General features: G+C 40.2%; 1 protein-coding gene and 1 pseudogene across 2 annotated transcripts; one reads left to right on the forward strand and one right to left on the reverse strand.

Moving 5' to 3' along the window:
* Positions 1 to 246: 246 nt before the first annotated feature.
* Positions 247 to 1,230, forward strand: LOC148165144 (olfactory receptor-like protein OLF4; annotated as a pseudogene).
* Positions 1,231 to 1,519: 289 nt separating this feature from the next.
* On the reverse strand, positions 1,520 to 14,670 carry LOC148165145 (olfactory receptor-like protein OLF4). Of its 2 annotated transcripts, none has more exons than XM_088022350.1 (2): positions 11,484 to 12,385; positions 1,520 to 1,556 (listed from the first exon to the last, which is right to left on the reverse strand). In XM_088022350.1, exons 1-2 carry the CDS (start codon positions 12,383 to 12,385, stop codon positions 1,520 to 1,522), a joined length of 939 nt encoding a protein of 312 aa, XP_087878476.1. The 2 variants fall into 2 exon arrangements, with proteins under 2 accessions (XP_087878476.1, XP_087878473.1); XM_088022347.1 differs by lacking the exon at positions 1,520 to 1,556 and adding an exon at positions 14,648 to 14,670 and having other exon boundaries at positions 11,453 to 12,398.
* Between the last annotated feature and the right edge of the window lie 2,840 nt (positions 14,671 to 17,510).

Genomic DNA, 17,510 nt, shown 5'->3' on the forward strand with positions numbered 1-17,510 from the left:
GGCACCAGTTTGCATTCCCACCAACAATGAACAAGGGTTCCCTCCTCTCCACATCCTCCGCAACACTTGTCACTTCTTGTCTTTTTATAGTAGCCATTCTGACTGGTGTGAGGTGATAGTCTTATTCGTTTGGATGTCACATAGATGGAATTATTTTATTTCCTTTTCAGACTGTTCCCTGCTTTTTGAGGGTTGGCTTTGTATCCAGTGCAGAATATAAACAATAATGTACTTGCCAGGTTAATAATGCATGATTGTGTCACGCTCTTTCTCTTTTATTTTGGTGGTCACATCGATGACATGGAAATGAAGAATGATACGTGAATTTCAGAATTTCTTTTTCTGGGATTTTCAGAGGAACCAGAATTGCAACGCTTCCTCTTTGGGCTGTTCCTGTCCATGTACCTGGTCACCATACTTGGGAACCTGCTCATTTTCCTGGCCATCAGCTCAGACTCCCATCTCCACACCCCCATGTACTTCTTCCTTGCCAACCTGTCCCTTGTAGACATCTGTTTCACCTCCACCACTGCCCCCAAGATGCTGGTAAATATACAAACACAGAGAAAAACCATAACTTATGAAAGCTGCATCATGCAGATGGACTTTTTCACACTTTTTGTAGGTTTGGACAATTTTTTCCTGACTGTGATGGCTTACAACTGCTTTGTGACCATCTGTCACCCCCTACACTACATGGTCACCATGAACCCCCAGCTCTGTGGACTGCTGGTTCTGGTGTCCTGGATCATGAGTGTTCTGCATTCCTTGTTACAAACGTTTATGGCGTTGCAGCTATTCTTCTGCACAGTCTTGGAAATCCCCCCACTTTTTCTGTGAACTCAATCAGATCATCCAGCTTGCCTGTTCTGACACCTTTCTTAATGACATGGTGATGTATTTCACAACTGTGCTGCTGGTTGCTGCTCCTCTGGCTGGTGTCCTTTATTCTTACTCTAAGATAGTTTCCTCCATATGTGGGATCTCATCAGCTCAGGGGAAGTACAAAGCGTTTTCCACCTGTGCATCTCACCTCTCCGTTGTCTCCTTATTTTATTGTACAGGCTTAGGAGTGTACCTAAGCTCTGCTGCTCCCCAGAGCTCCCACTCAAGTGCAGTAGCCTCGGTGATGTACACGGTGGTGACGCCCATGCTGAACCCCTTCATCTACAGCCAAGGAACAGAGACATAAAGGGGGCCCTAAATGTATTTTTCAGAGGGAAACCATAAAAGGCCCATTCCCCCCCCCCCCAAAGTACCTGTTATTGCAGGCTAATGCCTACCAGCCAGAAATTGTGATTCTTTAATCGGATCATGAAATAAGAACTTAATCCCTCTATTTGTATCCTGGAATGTCATCGTTTCTAAAGTTCAACTGCTTTATTAAACTTTCTGCTCCTTTTGATAGCCAACAATTTTTTCTTTTTTGTTTTCTTAATTTCCAAATCAGTTCCAAACCTGCATCTGAAACAATTTGGAGATTTCCATTTGCCTTATGGAGTGATGAACTGTACTAGTTTTATGGAATAAACGATATTTTGCAACTGAGGCTATTTTTATAATTTTATTGTACAGGAAATTCTGAGATCACAGTTTTTCACTCTGTGTCTGCCATTCCTTTCTACACTACTACCTTAAATGCTCTTCCTGATAATATAGACTTTAACCTACGAGTTTGTTTTGTAGCTAGTCATGGGGCTTTACGATCCTCATTAGGATCCTGTTCTCATATCAGCTCAGCAGCCATAGTATCCCTGGCACAGAATAGTAAGGCAAAAATTGCTTATGAAAATCACAATCCAAGTGTAATCTACAGAAAGACAAATTTTGCATAAATCAAGTGACTTCATATGGGCTCAGTGTCAGAGAAAACGTGGAATAGGATGAAGCAAAATTTTTAATCACACCCTAGTTCTTTGTAGAAAATGTGCTTTTGATGATGTACATCTACTCATTGAAGTGTAGGATGCTTGGTGTCCATGTTTAAAGGGTTCTATTGATTGAAGTGAAGAATGTGGTTGCAGGTTTTATATTATTAAATTGGATGATTTTGCTGTTCCATATGAAAATTTCCAGTGCTGCCTACAAATATTACTCCTTCCATTGCCATAAAATTGATATCTCTCTCTGTAAAAATATTGTTAGGAATGTTATAGTGTGAGTGAACAGTAAGTGTTTTCACTCTGTCATTCAATTCTTTACTTATGATGTTTTGCTGCTGATTTTATTTATTTGCATCTTCTCCCCCACCCCCCCTTTTTTTTGCTCTAACAAATGGTTTGTCAATTTTGCTTAGCTTTTCAAAAATTATCTCCTAGCTTTGTGAATCTTTTCTATTGGTTTTCTGTATGCTCTGATATTTCTTATTTCTTTTCCTCTGCTGCTTGGGACTTATTTTGTTGTTCTCTTTCTAGGTCTTTGCATCATTTGAACAGTTAGGTTATTCACTTAGGCTCTTTTCTTTTTCTTTTTTTTTCTGTTTTCTTTTATTTTTTTAATTTAATTTTATTATGTTATGTTAATCACCATACAATACATCGTTAGTTTTTGATGTAGTGATCCACAATTTGTTGTTTTCATATACACTTAGTGCTCCATGCAGTACATGCCCTCCTTGATACCCATCACTGGGCTAACCCATCCCCCCTCCCCTCTAAAACCCTTTTTGTGTCTCAGAGTCCATAGTCTCTCATGGTTCATCTCTCCCTCCCATTCCCACCCCCCATTTTTCCCTTCCTTCTCCTAATGTCCTCCCTGCTGTTCCTTATGTTCCACAAATAAGTGAAACCATATGATAATTGACTTTCTCTGCTTGACTTATTTCACTTAGCATCATCTCCTCCAGTCCCACCCATGTTGATGCAAAAGTTGGGTATTCATCCTTTCTGGTGGCTGAGCAATATTCCATTGTATATATGGACCACATCTTCTTTATCCATTCATCTGGTGAAGGGCATCTCGGCTCTTTCCACAGTTTGGCTATTGTGGACATTGCTGTTATGAACATTGGGGTGCATATGGCCCGTCTTTTCACTACATCCGTACCTTTGGGGTAAATACCCAAGAGTGCAATTGCTGGGTCATAGGGTATCTCTATTTTTAGTTTTTTGAGGCACCTCCACACTGTTTTCCAAAGTGGCTGTACCAACTTGCATTCCCACCAACAGTGTAAGAGGGTTCCCGTTTCTCCACAACCTCTCCAACATTTGTTGTTTCTTGCCCTGTCCATTTTTGCCATTCTAACTGGTGTATGGTGCTATCTCAATGTGGTTTCGATTGAATTTCCCTGATGGCTAATGATGATGAACATTTTTTCATGTGTCTGTTAGCCATTTCTATGCCTTCTTCAGAGAACTGCCTTTTCATATCTTCTGCCCATTTTTTGACTTGATTGTCTGTTTTTTGGGTGTTGAGTTTGAGAAGTTCTTTGTAGATCTTGAATACCAGCCCTTTATCTGTAGTGTCATTTGCAAACACCTTCTCCCATTCTGTGGGTTGCCTCTTTGTTTTGTTGACTGTTTCCTTTGCTGCGCAGAAGCTTTTTATCTTGATGAAGTCCCAAAAGTTCATTTTTGCTTTTGTTTCACTAGCCTTTGGAGATGTATCTTGAAAGAAGTTGCTGTGGGTGATGTCAAAGAGGTTACCGCCTATGTTCTCCTCTAGGATTTTGATGGATTCCTGTCTCACATGGAGGTCTTTCATCCATTTTGAGTTTATCTTTGTGTATGGTGTTAGAGAATGGTCGAGTTTCATTCTTCTGCATGTGGCTATCCAATTTTCCCAGCACCATTTATTGAAGAGACTGTCTTTTTTCCATTCCATGTTTTTTCCTGCTTTGTCAAACATTATTTGACCATAGAGTTGAGGGTCCATATCTGGGTTCTCTATTCTGTTCCATCGGTCTATGTGTCTGTTTTTGTGCCAGTGCCATGCTGTCTTGGTGATCACTGCTTTGTAATATAGGTTGAAATCGGGCAACGTGATGCCCCCAGCTTTGTTTTTTCTTTTTCAACATTTCCTTGGAGATTCGGGGTCTTTTCTGATTCCATACAAATTTTAGGATTGTTTGTTCCAGACTTTGAAAAATGTCATTGGAATTTTGATCAGGATGGCGTTGAAGGTATAGATTGCTCTGGGTAGCATAGACATTTTAACAATGTTTATTCTGATCCATGAGCATGGAATGTTTTTCCATCTTTTTGTGTCTTCTTCAATTTCTTTCATGAGTGTTCTGTAGTTCCTAGAGTATAGATCCTTTACCTCTTTGGTTAGGTTTATTCCGAGGTATCTTATGGTTTTTGGTGCTATTGTAAATGGAATAGTTTCTCTAATTTCTCTTTCTATAGTTGCATTGTTAGTGTATAAGAAAGCAACTGATTTCTGTGCATTGATTTTGTATCCTGACACATTACTGAATTGCTGTATGAGTTCTAGTAATTTGGGGGTGGAGTCTTTTGGGTTTTCCACATAAAGTAGCATGTCATCTGCAAAAAGAGAGAGTTTGACTTCTTCTTTGCCAATTTGAATACCTTTTATTTCTTTTTGTTGTCTGATTGCTGTTGCTAGGACTTCTAGTACTATGTTGAACAATAGTGGCGAGGGTGGACACCCTTGACAAGTTCCTGATCTTAAGGGAAAGGCTCTCAGCTTTTCCCCATTGAGGATGATATTTGCTGTGGGTTTTTCATAGATGGATTTTATGAACTTGAGGAATGTTCCCTCTATCCCTATACTCTGAAGAGTTTTAGTCACGAAAGGATGTTGTATTTTGTCAAATGTTTTTTCTGCATCAATTGAGAAGACCATACGGTTCTTCTCCCTCCTCTTATTAATGTGTTCTATCACACTGATTGGTTTGCGAATGTTGAACCACCATTGCATCCCAGGGATAAATCCCACTTGGTCATGTTGGATGATCCTTTTAATGTGTTGTTGGATCCTATTAGCTAGGATTTTGGAATCCATATTCATTGGGGATATTGGTCTGAAATTCTCCTTTTTGATGGGGTTTTTGCCCGGTTCGGGTATTTAGGTAATTCTGGCCTCATAGAATGAGTTTGGAAGTTTTCCTTCTGATTCTATTTTTTGAAACAGCTTCAGTAGAATGGTATTATTTCTTCTTTGAATGTTTGGTAGAATTCCCCCAGGGAATCCATCCAGTCCTGGACTCGTGTTTTGGGAGGTTTTTGATCACTGCTTCAATCTCCTTATTGGTTATTGGCCTATTCAGGTTGTCAATTTCTTCCTGTTTTGGAGTTGGCAGCTTATAGGTTTCCAGGAAGGCCTTCATTTCATCCAGATTGCTCAGTTTATTGGCATAATGTTGTTGATAATAATTTTTAATAATTGTTTCTATTTCCTTGGTGTTAGTTGTGATCTCTCCCCTTTCATTCATAATTTTATTAATTTGGGTCCTTTCTCTTCTTTTGGATAAGTCTGGCCAGTGGTTTATCGATCTTATTAATTCTTTCAAAGAACCAACCTCGAGTTTCGTTGATCTGATCTACTGTGTTTCTGATTTCTAATTCATTGATGTCTCCTCTAATTTTAATTATTTCTCTTCTAATGTGTGGCTTAGGCATCGTTTGTTGCTTTTTCTCTAGTTCTTTAAGGTGTAGAGTTAGTTGGTGAATTCGGGATTTTTCTATTTTTTGGAGTGAGGTTTGGATGGCTATGTATTTCCCCCTTAGGACCGCCTTTGCAGTATCCCATAGGTTTTGGACCAATGTGTTTTCATTCTCATTGATTTCCATGAATTGTTTAAGTTCTTCTTTGATTTCCTGCTTGGCCCAAACATTCTTGAGCAGAGTGGTCTTTAGCTTCCAAGTGTTTGAGTTTCTGCCAATTTTTTCTTGTGATTGAGTTCCAGTTTTAAAGCATTGTGGTCTGAGAATATGCAGGAAATAATCTCAATCTTTTAGTATCGATTGAGACCTGATTTGTGACCCAGTATTTGGTCTATTCTGGAGAAAGTTCCATGTGCACTTGAGAAGAATGAGTATTCTGTTGTTTTAGGGTGGAATGTTCTGTATATATCTATGAGGTCCATCTGGTCCAGTGTATCATTCAAAGCTCTTGTTTCCTTGTTGATTTTCTGCTTAGATGATCTGTCCATTGCTTAGAGTGGAATATTGAGGTCTCCTCCAATTAATGTATTGTTATCGATATGACTCTTCATTTTGATTAACAGTTGGCTTATGTAGATGGCTGCTCCCATGTTGGGGGCATAGATATTTACAATTATTAGATCTTCTTGTTGGCTAGACCCTTTAAGAATGATATAGTGTCCTTCTGTGTCTCTAATTACAGACTTTAAAATCGAATTTGTCTGATATAAGAATTGCTACCCCAGCTTTCTTTTGAGATCCGCTGGCATGGAAGATGGATCTCCATCCCTTCACTTTCAGTCTGGATGTATATTTAGGTGAAAAATGAGTCTCTTGTAGGCAGCATATGGACGGATCCTGTCTTTTTATCCAATCTGCAACCCTGTGCCATTTTATGGGATCATTTAGGCCATTCACATTGAGAGTGATTATTGAAAGATATGAATTAATTGTCATTATGTTGCCTGGGAAGACATTGTTTTTATAGATTGTCCCTGTAAATTTCTCTTGTATATCACTCTTGGGGTCTTTCTCCTTTTATAGAGCCCCTCTTACTATTTCTTGCAGGGCCAGCTTAGTGTCACATATTCTTTCAGTTTCTGCCAGTCGTGGAAGCTCTGCATCTCTCCATCCATTCTAAATGACAGCCTTGCCGGATAAAGTATTCTTGGCTGCATGTTCTCATTTAGTACTCTGAATATGTCTTGCCAGGCCTTTCTGGCTTGCCAGGTCTCTGTGGATAGATCTGACATTATTCTGATGTTCTTCCCTGTGTACTTAAGGAATCTCTTCCCCCTAACTGCCCTTAAGATGGTTTCCTTGGTTCTAAGATTTGCAAGTTTTACTAGTACATGCCGGGGTGTTGACCTGTTTTCCTTGATCTTGGGAGGGGTCCTCTCTGCCTCTAGGACGCGAATGTTTGTTTCATTCCCCAGATTAGGGAAGTTCTCAGCTACGATTTGCTCAAATATATCTTCTAGTCCTCTCTCTCTCTCCACTCCCTCCGGGATTCCAATTATTCTGACATTGGAATGCTTCATGGTGTCACTTATTTCTCTGATTCTATTTTCATGGATTCTGAGTTGTTTTTCCCTGGCCTCCTCTTTTCCCTTTTTATCTATTATATTGTCTTCCAGGTCGCTTATTCATTCTTCTGCCTCACTTACCCTAGCTGCTAGATTATCTAGATTGGATTGGATCTCATTGATAGCATTTTTAAGTTCTGCCAGTTCAGCTTTCATTTCTGCCCTTAGAGACTCTATGTTGCCATTAATTGATTTCTCCATTCCAGCTATTGTCTTCACAATTGCTAGCCTGAATTCCATCTCCGACATCTTGGTTATATCTGCATCCATTTGTAAATCTGCGGCCTAAGTCATAATCTCTGAGTCTTTTCTATTTTGGGGATTCCTCCTCCTAGTCATTCTGTTGATGGGTGTTTGAGGGAATGTATAGAGTCCAGATTATTGACTGGAACCCAAGCAAGATGCACCTGTTTTCTAGGGACCTTAGAGTTGTTGGCCTCTTGTTTTCCCAGCCTGTCTTCTGGGGGAGGGGCCTGCCACGCTGTTACTCAGGCAACCCTGTTTGGGGGGGAGTTGCCCTGCCTCCCTGTGTTTGGGGATGGGCTCAGTGGGAATCAGTTTTGGGGGCTTTTTTTCTCTGGTGGCTTTCCCTGATGGCTTTCCGTGTCTCTTCTGCGAGTCAGAGCAGAAGAGACCGTTTCCAACCCTCTGCTTCAGAGTAGAGATCACAGTCTGTTCTTCAGTGAGCTCTCCAGGCCACACTGTCTCCGTTTCTGTCCGTGCTGCTATAAACTGTAGCATCCTGGGTTGTGTACCCCTCCACAGTGCCCCCAGTTCTGCCTCCAGGTTGGGGCACGTCTCTGCCCTTTGTGCTTCTAAAACCGCCAACCACTCCCAGTTCCCACGCGCGACCCCACCACTCCGGGTTTCCGCCCCAGGGGCTGCCCTAAAGTCCTTTCCCCGCTTCTACCGGTCTGTGAGTCTGTGCCCTGTCCCCAGCGTGCGAGGCTGTCGCACACCGGTGTTGTAGGATCCCCACAGCCAGGCTCTCTCCCGCTGCTATTTATCCTCCGATATCTGCCCGCGGAATCACGGGTCCCTGCTTCATACCTTGAAACCAACCGCCCATGATATTCTGTAGAGATCCGGATCTTCTTATATCTCAGGCTGATTTCGTGGGTGCTCAGAGTGGTCTGGTAGATATCCAGCTCAATTCCAGGGACCAGTTGAAATGGGGTCCCCTACTCCTCCGCCATCTTTCCTCACCCCCTCACTGATGCCATCTTCATGGCATCCTTATGTACGTACTGTTTTCCTATTGATTGACCTTTCCATTGACATATTCATAATGGTTTTCATTCTAGCACTTTTTTTATGGAGAGGGTTCTGCTGGAAGGAGGTGACATTTGAAATGCAAGGAGGAAGACAGAGACATAGGAGATTTTTTCTTCATTTTTCCAGTTTTTTTTAGTTTAAATTCAATTAGCCCACATATAGTACATCATTAGTCTCAGATGTAGAGTTCAATAATTCATCAGTTGTATATAACACCCAGTGCTCATCACATCATGTGCCCTCCTTAATGCCCATCACCCAAATACCCCATCTCCCTACCCTTCCTTTTTCCATTTTTATTGAAAAATAACTGACATGTAAAATTCTGGAAGTTTAAGCCTACCACTTGGTGATTTCATATACATGTACATTGTGAAAGATCACCAGAATACATTAGTGAACACATCCATCATTTCACAAAGTTATCATTTCTTTTTATTGTAAGAACATTTACAATGTACTCTGTCAGCAACATTCACGTATACAATGCAATAAAGTTAACCATAATGACCATGCTGTACATTACCTTCCCAGAACTCATTCATCTTATAACTAAAGGTTTGTAGGCTTTCACCAGCATCTTCTCATTTCCTCAAACCCCAACCATAGGAAAACATCAACCTACTCTCTGTTTCTATGAGTTCAGATTTTTGTATTTCACATATAAGTGAGATCATACAGTACTGGTCTTTCTCTGTCTGATTGTTTCACTTAGCATAATGCCCTCAGGGGCCATCCATGTTATATGAAAGGAAAGGATGTCTTCCTTTTTTATTGCTGGGTTCCACTGCATAAGTATGCCATCATCATTAATTCATCTGTCGATGGATACTCAGTTGTTTCCATATCTTGATTATTGCAAATAATGCCACAATGAATTTAAGGGTGCAGACATCCGAGATGTTCACAAGTATGTGGGAATTAAACCACACACTCATGAACAGCTGGTGGGTGAAAGAGGGAACCAAAAAGGAAATTTAAAAATCTTTAATCAAATGAAAATGGAAACACAGCCTATCAAAACTTATGGGATTTTGCAAAAGAAACTCTAAGAGGGAAGTTTATATCTATAAATGTCTACATTAAGAAAAATAAAAGAGCTTTTATAAATGGAATCGTTTCTCTAATTTCTCTTTCTACAGTTGTATTGTTAGTATATAAGAAAGTAACTGATTTCTGTGCATTGATTTTGTATCCTGCCACATTACTGAATTGCTGTATGAGTTCTAGTAATTTGGGGGTGGAGTCCTTTGGGTTTTCCACATAAAGTAGCATGTCATCTGTGAAAAGAGAGAGTTTGTCTTCTTCTTTACCAGTTTGAATACCTTTTATTTCTTTTTGTTGTCTGATTGCTTTTGCTAGGACTTCTAGTACTATGTTGAACAATAGTGGCGAGAGTGGGCATCCTTGACGTGTTCCTGATCTTAAGGGACAGGCTCTCAGCTTTTCCCCACTGAGGATGATATTCGCTGTGGGTTTTTCATAGATGGATTTTATGAACTTGAGGAATGTTCCCTCTATCCTTATACTCTGAAGAATTTTAATCAGGAAAGGTTGCTGTATTCCATTTACAATAGCACCAAAACCCATAATATACCTCAGAATAAACCTAACCAAAGAGGTAAAGGATCTATACTCTAGGAACTACAGAACACTCATGAAAGAAATTGAAGAAGACACAAAAAGATGGAAAAAACATTCCACGCTCATGGATTGGAAGTATAAGCATTGCTAAAATGTCTGTGTTACCCAGAAGTCTATACCTTCAACGCCATCCTGATCGAAATTCCAATGACATTTTTCAAAGTGATGGAACAAACAATCCTAAAATTTGTATGGGATCAGAAAAGACCCCGAATCGCCAAGGAAATGTTGAAAAAGAAAAACGAAGCTAAGGGCAACACGTTGCCTGATTTCAAGCTCTTTTACAAAGCAGTGATCACCAAGACAGCATGGTACTGGCACAAAAACAAACACATAGACCAGTGGAACAGAATAGAGAACCCAGATATGGACCCTCAACTCTATGGTCAAATAATCTTCAACAAAGCAGGAAAAAAATATGCAATGGAAAAAAGACAGTCTTTGGGGTATTTACCCCAAAGATACAGATGTAGTGAAAAGAAGGGCCATATGCACCCCAAGGTTCATAGCAACAATGTCCACAGTAGCCAAACTGTGGAAAGAGCCCAGATGCCCTTCAACAGATGAATGGATAAAGAAGATGTGGTCCATATATACAAGGGAATATGACTCAGCCATCAGAAAGGATGAATACCCAACTTTTACATCAACATGGATGGGACTGGAGGAGATTATGCTAAGTGAAATAAGTCAAGCAGAGAAAGTCAATTATCATATGGTTTCACTTATTTGTGGAACATAAGGAACAGCATGGATGACATTAGGAGAAGGAAGGGAAAAATGAAGTGGAGGAAATCGGAGGGAGAGATGAACCATGAGAGACTATGGACTCTGGGAAACAAACAGGGTTTTAGAGGGGAGATTTGAGGGGGGTTTGGTTAGCCCAGTGATGGGTATTAGGGAGGGCACGTACTGCATGGGGCACTGGGTGTTATAGGAAAACAATGGATCATGGATCACCACATCAAAAACTAATGATGTATTGTATGCTGACTAACATAACATTAAAAAATTAAAAAAAAAAAAAAGAAAGAAATCCATGGTACCCCGTGAAATAAATGAGAATTTCCAAATATTTTTGATCAAGGTTGGAAAAAACTTTTAAAAGTATATTATGGACAAAGGGGAAAACTGTCTGTATATCAGATAGAGTAGAAGGTTAATAAAATGAGTTATTTTAAATGTATGGAGAAGTTGAATTCAAACAAATGGAAATTCCAGGAAATATATAGAAGGAGATGTTTCTACCTCCACAGTCTGATCAAAGAATGGCAGATCCTGGCTCTCAGGCTCTGAGCCCTGCAATCATGGGCACTTCTTCAGCCCCAGAACGACTGGCCCTTACATCGCTGGAACCCCAATGATTCCCTTCAGAGCCCTCTTTATGTCTTTGTTCCTCAGGGTATAGATGAAGGGGTTCAGCATGGGCGTGACCACCGTGTACATCACAGAGACCACTGTACCTGAGTGGGGGATCTGGGGAGCAGCAGCGCTAAGGTACACACCAAGCAATGTACAATAAAACAAGGAGACAACGGAGAGGTGAGATGCACAGGTGGAAAATGCTTTATACTTGCCTTGAGCTGATGATATTCTACATATGGCAGAAAGAATCTTAGAATAAGAATAAAGGATCCCAGCAAAAGTACCACCACACAACAGGGCAAGTGCAAAATACATCACCAAGTTATTAAGAAAGGTGTCAGAACAGGCAAGTTGGATCATCTGAATGAGTTCACAAAAGAGGTGGGAGACTTGGAAGTGTGTACAGAAGGACAACCGCAACATCATTAAACTATGTAACAAGGAATTCAGGATAGACATGATCCAGGACACCAGAACCAGCAGTCCACAGAGCTGGGGGTTCATGATGACTGTGTAGTGCAGGGGGTGGCAGATGGCCACAAACCGGTCATAGGCCATCACACTCAGGAGAAAGATTTCTGACCCAGCAAAGAGTATGAGAAAATAAATCTGTGTGATGCAGCCTGCGTAGCTTATGGCATTGCTCTGAGTCTGGATGTTCCATAGCATCTTGGGGATGGTGGTGGAGGTGAAGCAGATGTCTACAGAGGACAGGTTGGCGAGAAGGAAGTACATGGGGGTGTGGAGGTGGGAGTCTGAGCTGACGGCCAGGATGATGAGCAGGTTCCCCAGCACAGTGATTAGGTACATGCAGAGGAAAAGCCCAAATACGAGGGGCTGCAGTTCTGGGTCCTCTGATAGTCCTAGAAGGTGAAACTTTGAAATTTGTGTTTCATTTCCTGGTTCCATGTGGTGGAGGTGACTTCAAGGACAGAAGCAAATAGCATGAGTAATTTTCACACGATCTGGTATTATGCTCAGTTTTTAAATGCTACTTTTTAAATTTTATGTTCTAGAAATTCACTTTAATATGTTGTGCTTACATATGGTCCACTTTAGGGGAACTTCTATACCCCCATAGTTTTGGAATTTTTGTTCCAATCACTTTTTTTCCGAAGGCCATGTATTCTATAATTTTAATTTAAAAATTATTGTAAGCTTCTGAAAAATAAATTAAGTGCTGTCTACATTTTAGGCATTGTGTAGGCAAGGAGTATGGGGTGGTAAAAAACAAAAGTCCCTATCATTCAATGATGGAGAAAGAATACATTAACAAATAAGAAATTTAAATAATATTTCAAGTGGTGGCACGTGGTATGAAGAAAAGGAAAGCAGGGATAAAGCAGAGAGTGAATAGGGCATGCTATTTTCATGGGTATGTAGGCCATTCTGCAAACAAGGTGACACTGGAACACAGACCTCATGTAAGACAGAGGGGTAGATGAAGGAATATGGGCGAAGTGTGCGCCCAGCAAAGGGAATGGCCAGTGCAAAAGCGTCGAGGGAGCTACTTGTTTCCAAGGTTCAAGTCAAAGAAGCAAAGCCAGCGCTGCAAGGGGAATGAACAGGAAGGAGACTGAGGAGAGAAGCTGTCCGACATGCTGAGGAGGGAAGTGGCCTCTCTGCTACCTCTGAACCCTCAAGGCACAGGGACTTCCTTGTGCACACTGCCTCTCCCACTGTATTCATCGTGTTGCAGAGGCATCCCATGAATTGAACAAGATCCCCTTCTTAGTGGCCCCTGTGTTGTGTCACCTTGGAAGTTATGAGCCCTGGCACCCTGTTGTGGGGACTGCTCACACTCTAAAGTCACACGCATGCAGGACACCATGGCCTCCTGGGTTGTGTTATTCCCCTGTCTTTCTCAGCCTCACCATCCTGGTTATGTTAGGAATGGATCCAACCCAACTAGGCCAGGTAAGTGATCTTTCTCCTGTAAAGTGCAGAAATGCCAATTCTTAAGCCTCCCATGGACAAATAATATATATACATATATACATATTTATGTTTATATGTATATATATGCATATATATAATTGATTAATTTATTCAGTGCTAATGTCAATTTCACAGAGTGTCTGCTACTCACACTTTTGAGGGTCTTTCATATTCTTTACCATTAAATTGCCATTACTGCAATGTTAGAAGAATTATGTTGAGATTGTTAAACTCAATGTGTGGTTCTAATTGGGTGTAATATATAGATATATAGTACACTCCCCAAATTAGCAAAGGTTAAACCAACACCTCACAAAAGGAAGTGTACATAAAACAACAAAAGTTGGGCATTTTTTATATCAAGCATAGAAGACTTATTTTTCCTGTACCTCCTGCATCATTATTTGGCCGATTCTTTTATATGTGGTCTGATAAGGGATGAGGTTAGTGCCTTTCTCCCTTCTCTTATGTGGCATCTTTTTATTGATATTCTTGGGCTTTGGGTATTGTTCTCTCCTTTGACAAACCCAAAGGGAACACTCTAATCCTCAAACTGGATTTCATCCAAGGTGCAAAGGGGTCCACAGACCATGCTCTGTAATCCTGTCCACACCATGACAATTAAATCATTTTGTACTCAATAATTTGCCTCAAAAAAAATAATTTGCTTCAGATAATTCTGTCTGCAGGCTTCATATCATACACACATTTATTTCATTGTGCTCTGTCCTCACTGTTATGATACATGATTCAAAATTCATGGACTTCACCTTCCTGGTTTACTTTTGTTTTTTTCACCAAGTTATGTGAATATAAGTGCTTAATATAAAAAGACCTAAGAATATGAAAAGTTAGAGAATGAAAAATATGAAGGGATCACAAAACCAGGTTAAAATGTAAAATGAGTAGTTTCAAAACAACTGTCCTAGGCGAATTTGTATGAAAAACCAAAACAAATTGAAATGGGATATAAAATAGCAATCATCAATGATATCGACATGGATTAATAACTAAATTGGAGGGCGCCTGGGTGGCTCAGTTGGTTGAGCGACTGCCTTTGGCTCAGGTCATGATCCTGGAGTCCCGGGATCGAGTCCCACGTCGGGCTCCTTGCTCAGCGGTGAGTCTGCTTCTCCCTCGGAACCCCTCCCACCATGCTCTCTCTTTCTATCTCATTCTCTCTCTCAAATAAATAAATAAAATCTTAAAAAAAATAACTAAATTGGAAAAAACCTAGATATGAAAGGATATAACATGTAATGTTATATTACATATAATAACATGTAATGTCCCTCGAATGTTCTGGTCCATGACGGGTCCTCAGTTTTTATTTGTTGTATGTGTCAGGAATTAGGTCTCAATGTATAAGGACATTTACTACATGGCAAGATTGCATTTCAGTTTCATTGGAAAAGGCTGAATTGCTAAATAAATGGTGGCATAAAGGGATATCTATTTGGAAGAATATGAAATTGGTCCCCTTTCCCGGATCTTACTCAAACTCAAAGGATTATGACCTCAGTATTGGTGTAACCATAGCATATATTAGAACATGAAGAAAACTACACACAAAAATTTCAGTTGGACAACACCACTTAAATATAACAAGAAACTCAGAAGTAAGCAGGTAGATGTATTTAAATAAAATGTCAAATTTTTATGGTCAAAATATGTTCCAAAAGTCAATTGAGAAATAAGGATCTGAAGAAATCATTTGAAATGCTGATAGTGTTTTAAAAATAAAAGAGAGCTTGAGAAGGAGAATAACATATGGGTATATAATAATAAAACCCAGTAAGAATGATCATCAAATATATGAAGTTCACTGAACCTGAGGGATAGTTTAAGAACAGTAAGAAACATCTCTATCACCAGCAGCCCGGGGAACAAAAACTATATAGAGTTGTTACATTCTTTGTGGTTGGAACTTTTAAACTGGTGGCCAAGGGGCCAAGGGGTACTGTTACATTGCTGGCAGAAATGTAAGTTGTTACAAGATTGAAGGCAGAACTTGAATGCAGCTGTGATTCAAATACTGATATTCTTTACCTCATGGTTTCTCCATCTTTGCACCATGGACATTCTGGCCAGAGCCTGCCCTGGGGTGTCCTGTGCATTGTAGGGTGTTTAGACATTACCTCCATGCACCTCTCTCCACTGTGACAGGTAAAGCTGGCTCCAGACAGTGATCAATGACCCTCGGGACAAAAATCACACCGGATTAGAACCACACTTTGAGTTTAACAATCTCAACATACTTTTTCTAGCATTGCAATAATAGCAACTTAATGATAAAGAATATAAAAGACCTTCAAAAGTGTGAGTAGCAGTCACTCTGTGAAATTGACATTAGCTCTGAGTCAATCAATCAATCAGCCAATCAATCAATCAATCAAACAAACTCAGGGATCTTTTGCTCTGGGCTAAGTTGAATTGGCTCTCAGGTGATGACTGGTCGATGTTCTTGGCTTCCATTCTGATCCTGTCATCCACGGTCCACTGGGGGGTTCGACTCACCTGGCTGGGGTGTCTGACAGGAAGGTGTCGTGAGGAAGTCTGAATTCCTCCCTGGACAGCAGAAGATAGGGCCTAAAGCTCTGTCCTCATCCGAGGCAGGAGGGAGTGAAACATCGAACTCCAGCCAGAATAAGGACTTGGAACAAACAGTCAAGAAGCATGGTCCTTCCCATCCAAGGTTGCCTGGGCTGACGGACTGGAGATGAGGAGGTATTCACAGCTCCCTCTGTCTGCTCATTAGGCACATTTCCCTCTTGTGACTCCAGTCTCTATGCACATGATTCCCAAGTGGAAAAGTCTCTGGACAGAAAGGATGCTTTCTTAATGAATCTCAGTTCCCAAAAGACAGGGTTAGAGGTCAAGTGAATCCAGTTTTTGGTAATTTTTAAAATTCCTTTTACTCCCTTTCCCTGTACTTGCGCCCTTCTTGATGTGTGAATCTCCTAGCATCTTATCTCAGCTCCAAGTTATAATTTTCTCCCAAGTCTAAGACCTAGTAACCTGCCTGGATTAGGTCTCTTTATCTTCAAAGAATTTACACGTGGTGTGGACCCAGTCCTGCTGTCTCAAGACAGGGTCTGTTCTTCTTTTCAAAAAGGCAGAGAAGAGGCTTCTTCTTATAATATAATACAAGATAATATAATATAATAATAAAATAAACCTTGTCCTTCACACACATTGGCTTCAAGACATGTTTGCTGTTACAATTAGGAATTTCTTTATATGTTAAGAGCTATCACATAACCCTTTGTCATAAAATGGTTCATAATTATAACAGATGTGTTTAGATATTTTTGTGTACTATAACATGAGCTTGCATCTCATAGGGATTGTTTGATTTAATTTTATAAACATCTTATCCCTGAGGAAGTACATTTATGAACTCCAATCTACATTGTAGACATGGTGCTTGATGCTGTCTAGTGATCTCTCCACACTGAATATCCAAGTATGTGGTGGGCCTTGAGTGTCATACAAAAACAATGAATCATGGAACACTACATCAAAAAACAATGATGTACTGTATGGTGACTAACATAACAGAATAAAATTAAATTAAATTAAAAAAACCCCACAAGACAGTAGGAAGAGAAGGAACATACCTCAAAATCAAAAAGGCCATGTAAGCACGTGTTGTGATGAGCACTGGGTGTTATATGTAACTAATGAATCATTGAACGCTACATGAAAAACTAATGATGTGCTATACAGTGGCTAACTGAACATAATAAAAAAACACAAAAAAACCAAAAAGGCCATGTCGGATGGACCCACAGCTAATATCCTCCTCAATGGGGAAAAACTGAGAGCTTCTCCCTTAACGTTAGGAACACGACAGGGATGTTCACTGTAATCAGTTGTTCAACATAGTACTGGAAGTCCTAGCCTCAGCAATCAGACAACAAAAAGAAATAAAAGGCATTCAGATCAGCAAGGAATAGGTAAAAATATCAGTCTTCACAAATGGCCAACAGACACATGAAAAAATGCTCAACATCCTTCATCATCAGGGAAATACAAATCAAAACCATAATGAGATACCACCTCACACCTGTCAGAATGGCTAAAAGTAACAGCT

Source organism: Eumetopias jubatus, unplaced genomic scaffold (assembly GCF_037043125.1).
Source record: "Eumetopias jubatus isolate StellerSeaLion01/CBP00866 unplaced genomic scaffold, mEumJub1_p1.0 scaffold_1, whole genome shotgun sequence".
In the NCBI taxonomy this organism is placed as follows: domain Eukaryota; kingdom Metazoa; phylum Chordata; class Mammalia; order Carnivora; family Otariidae; genus Eumetopias; species Eumetopias jubatus.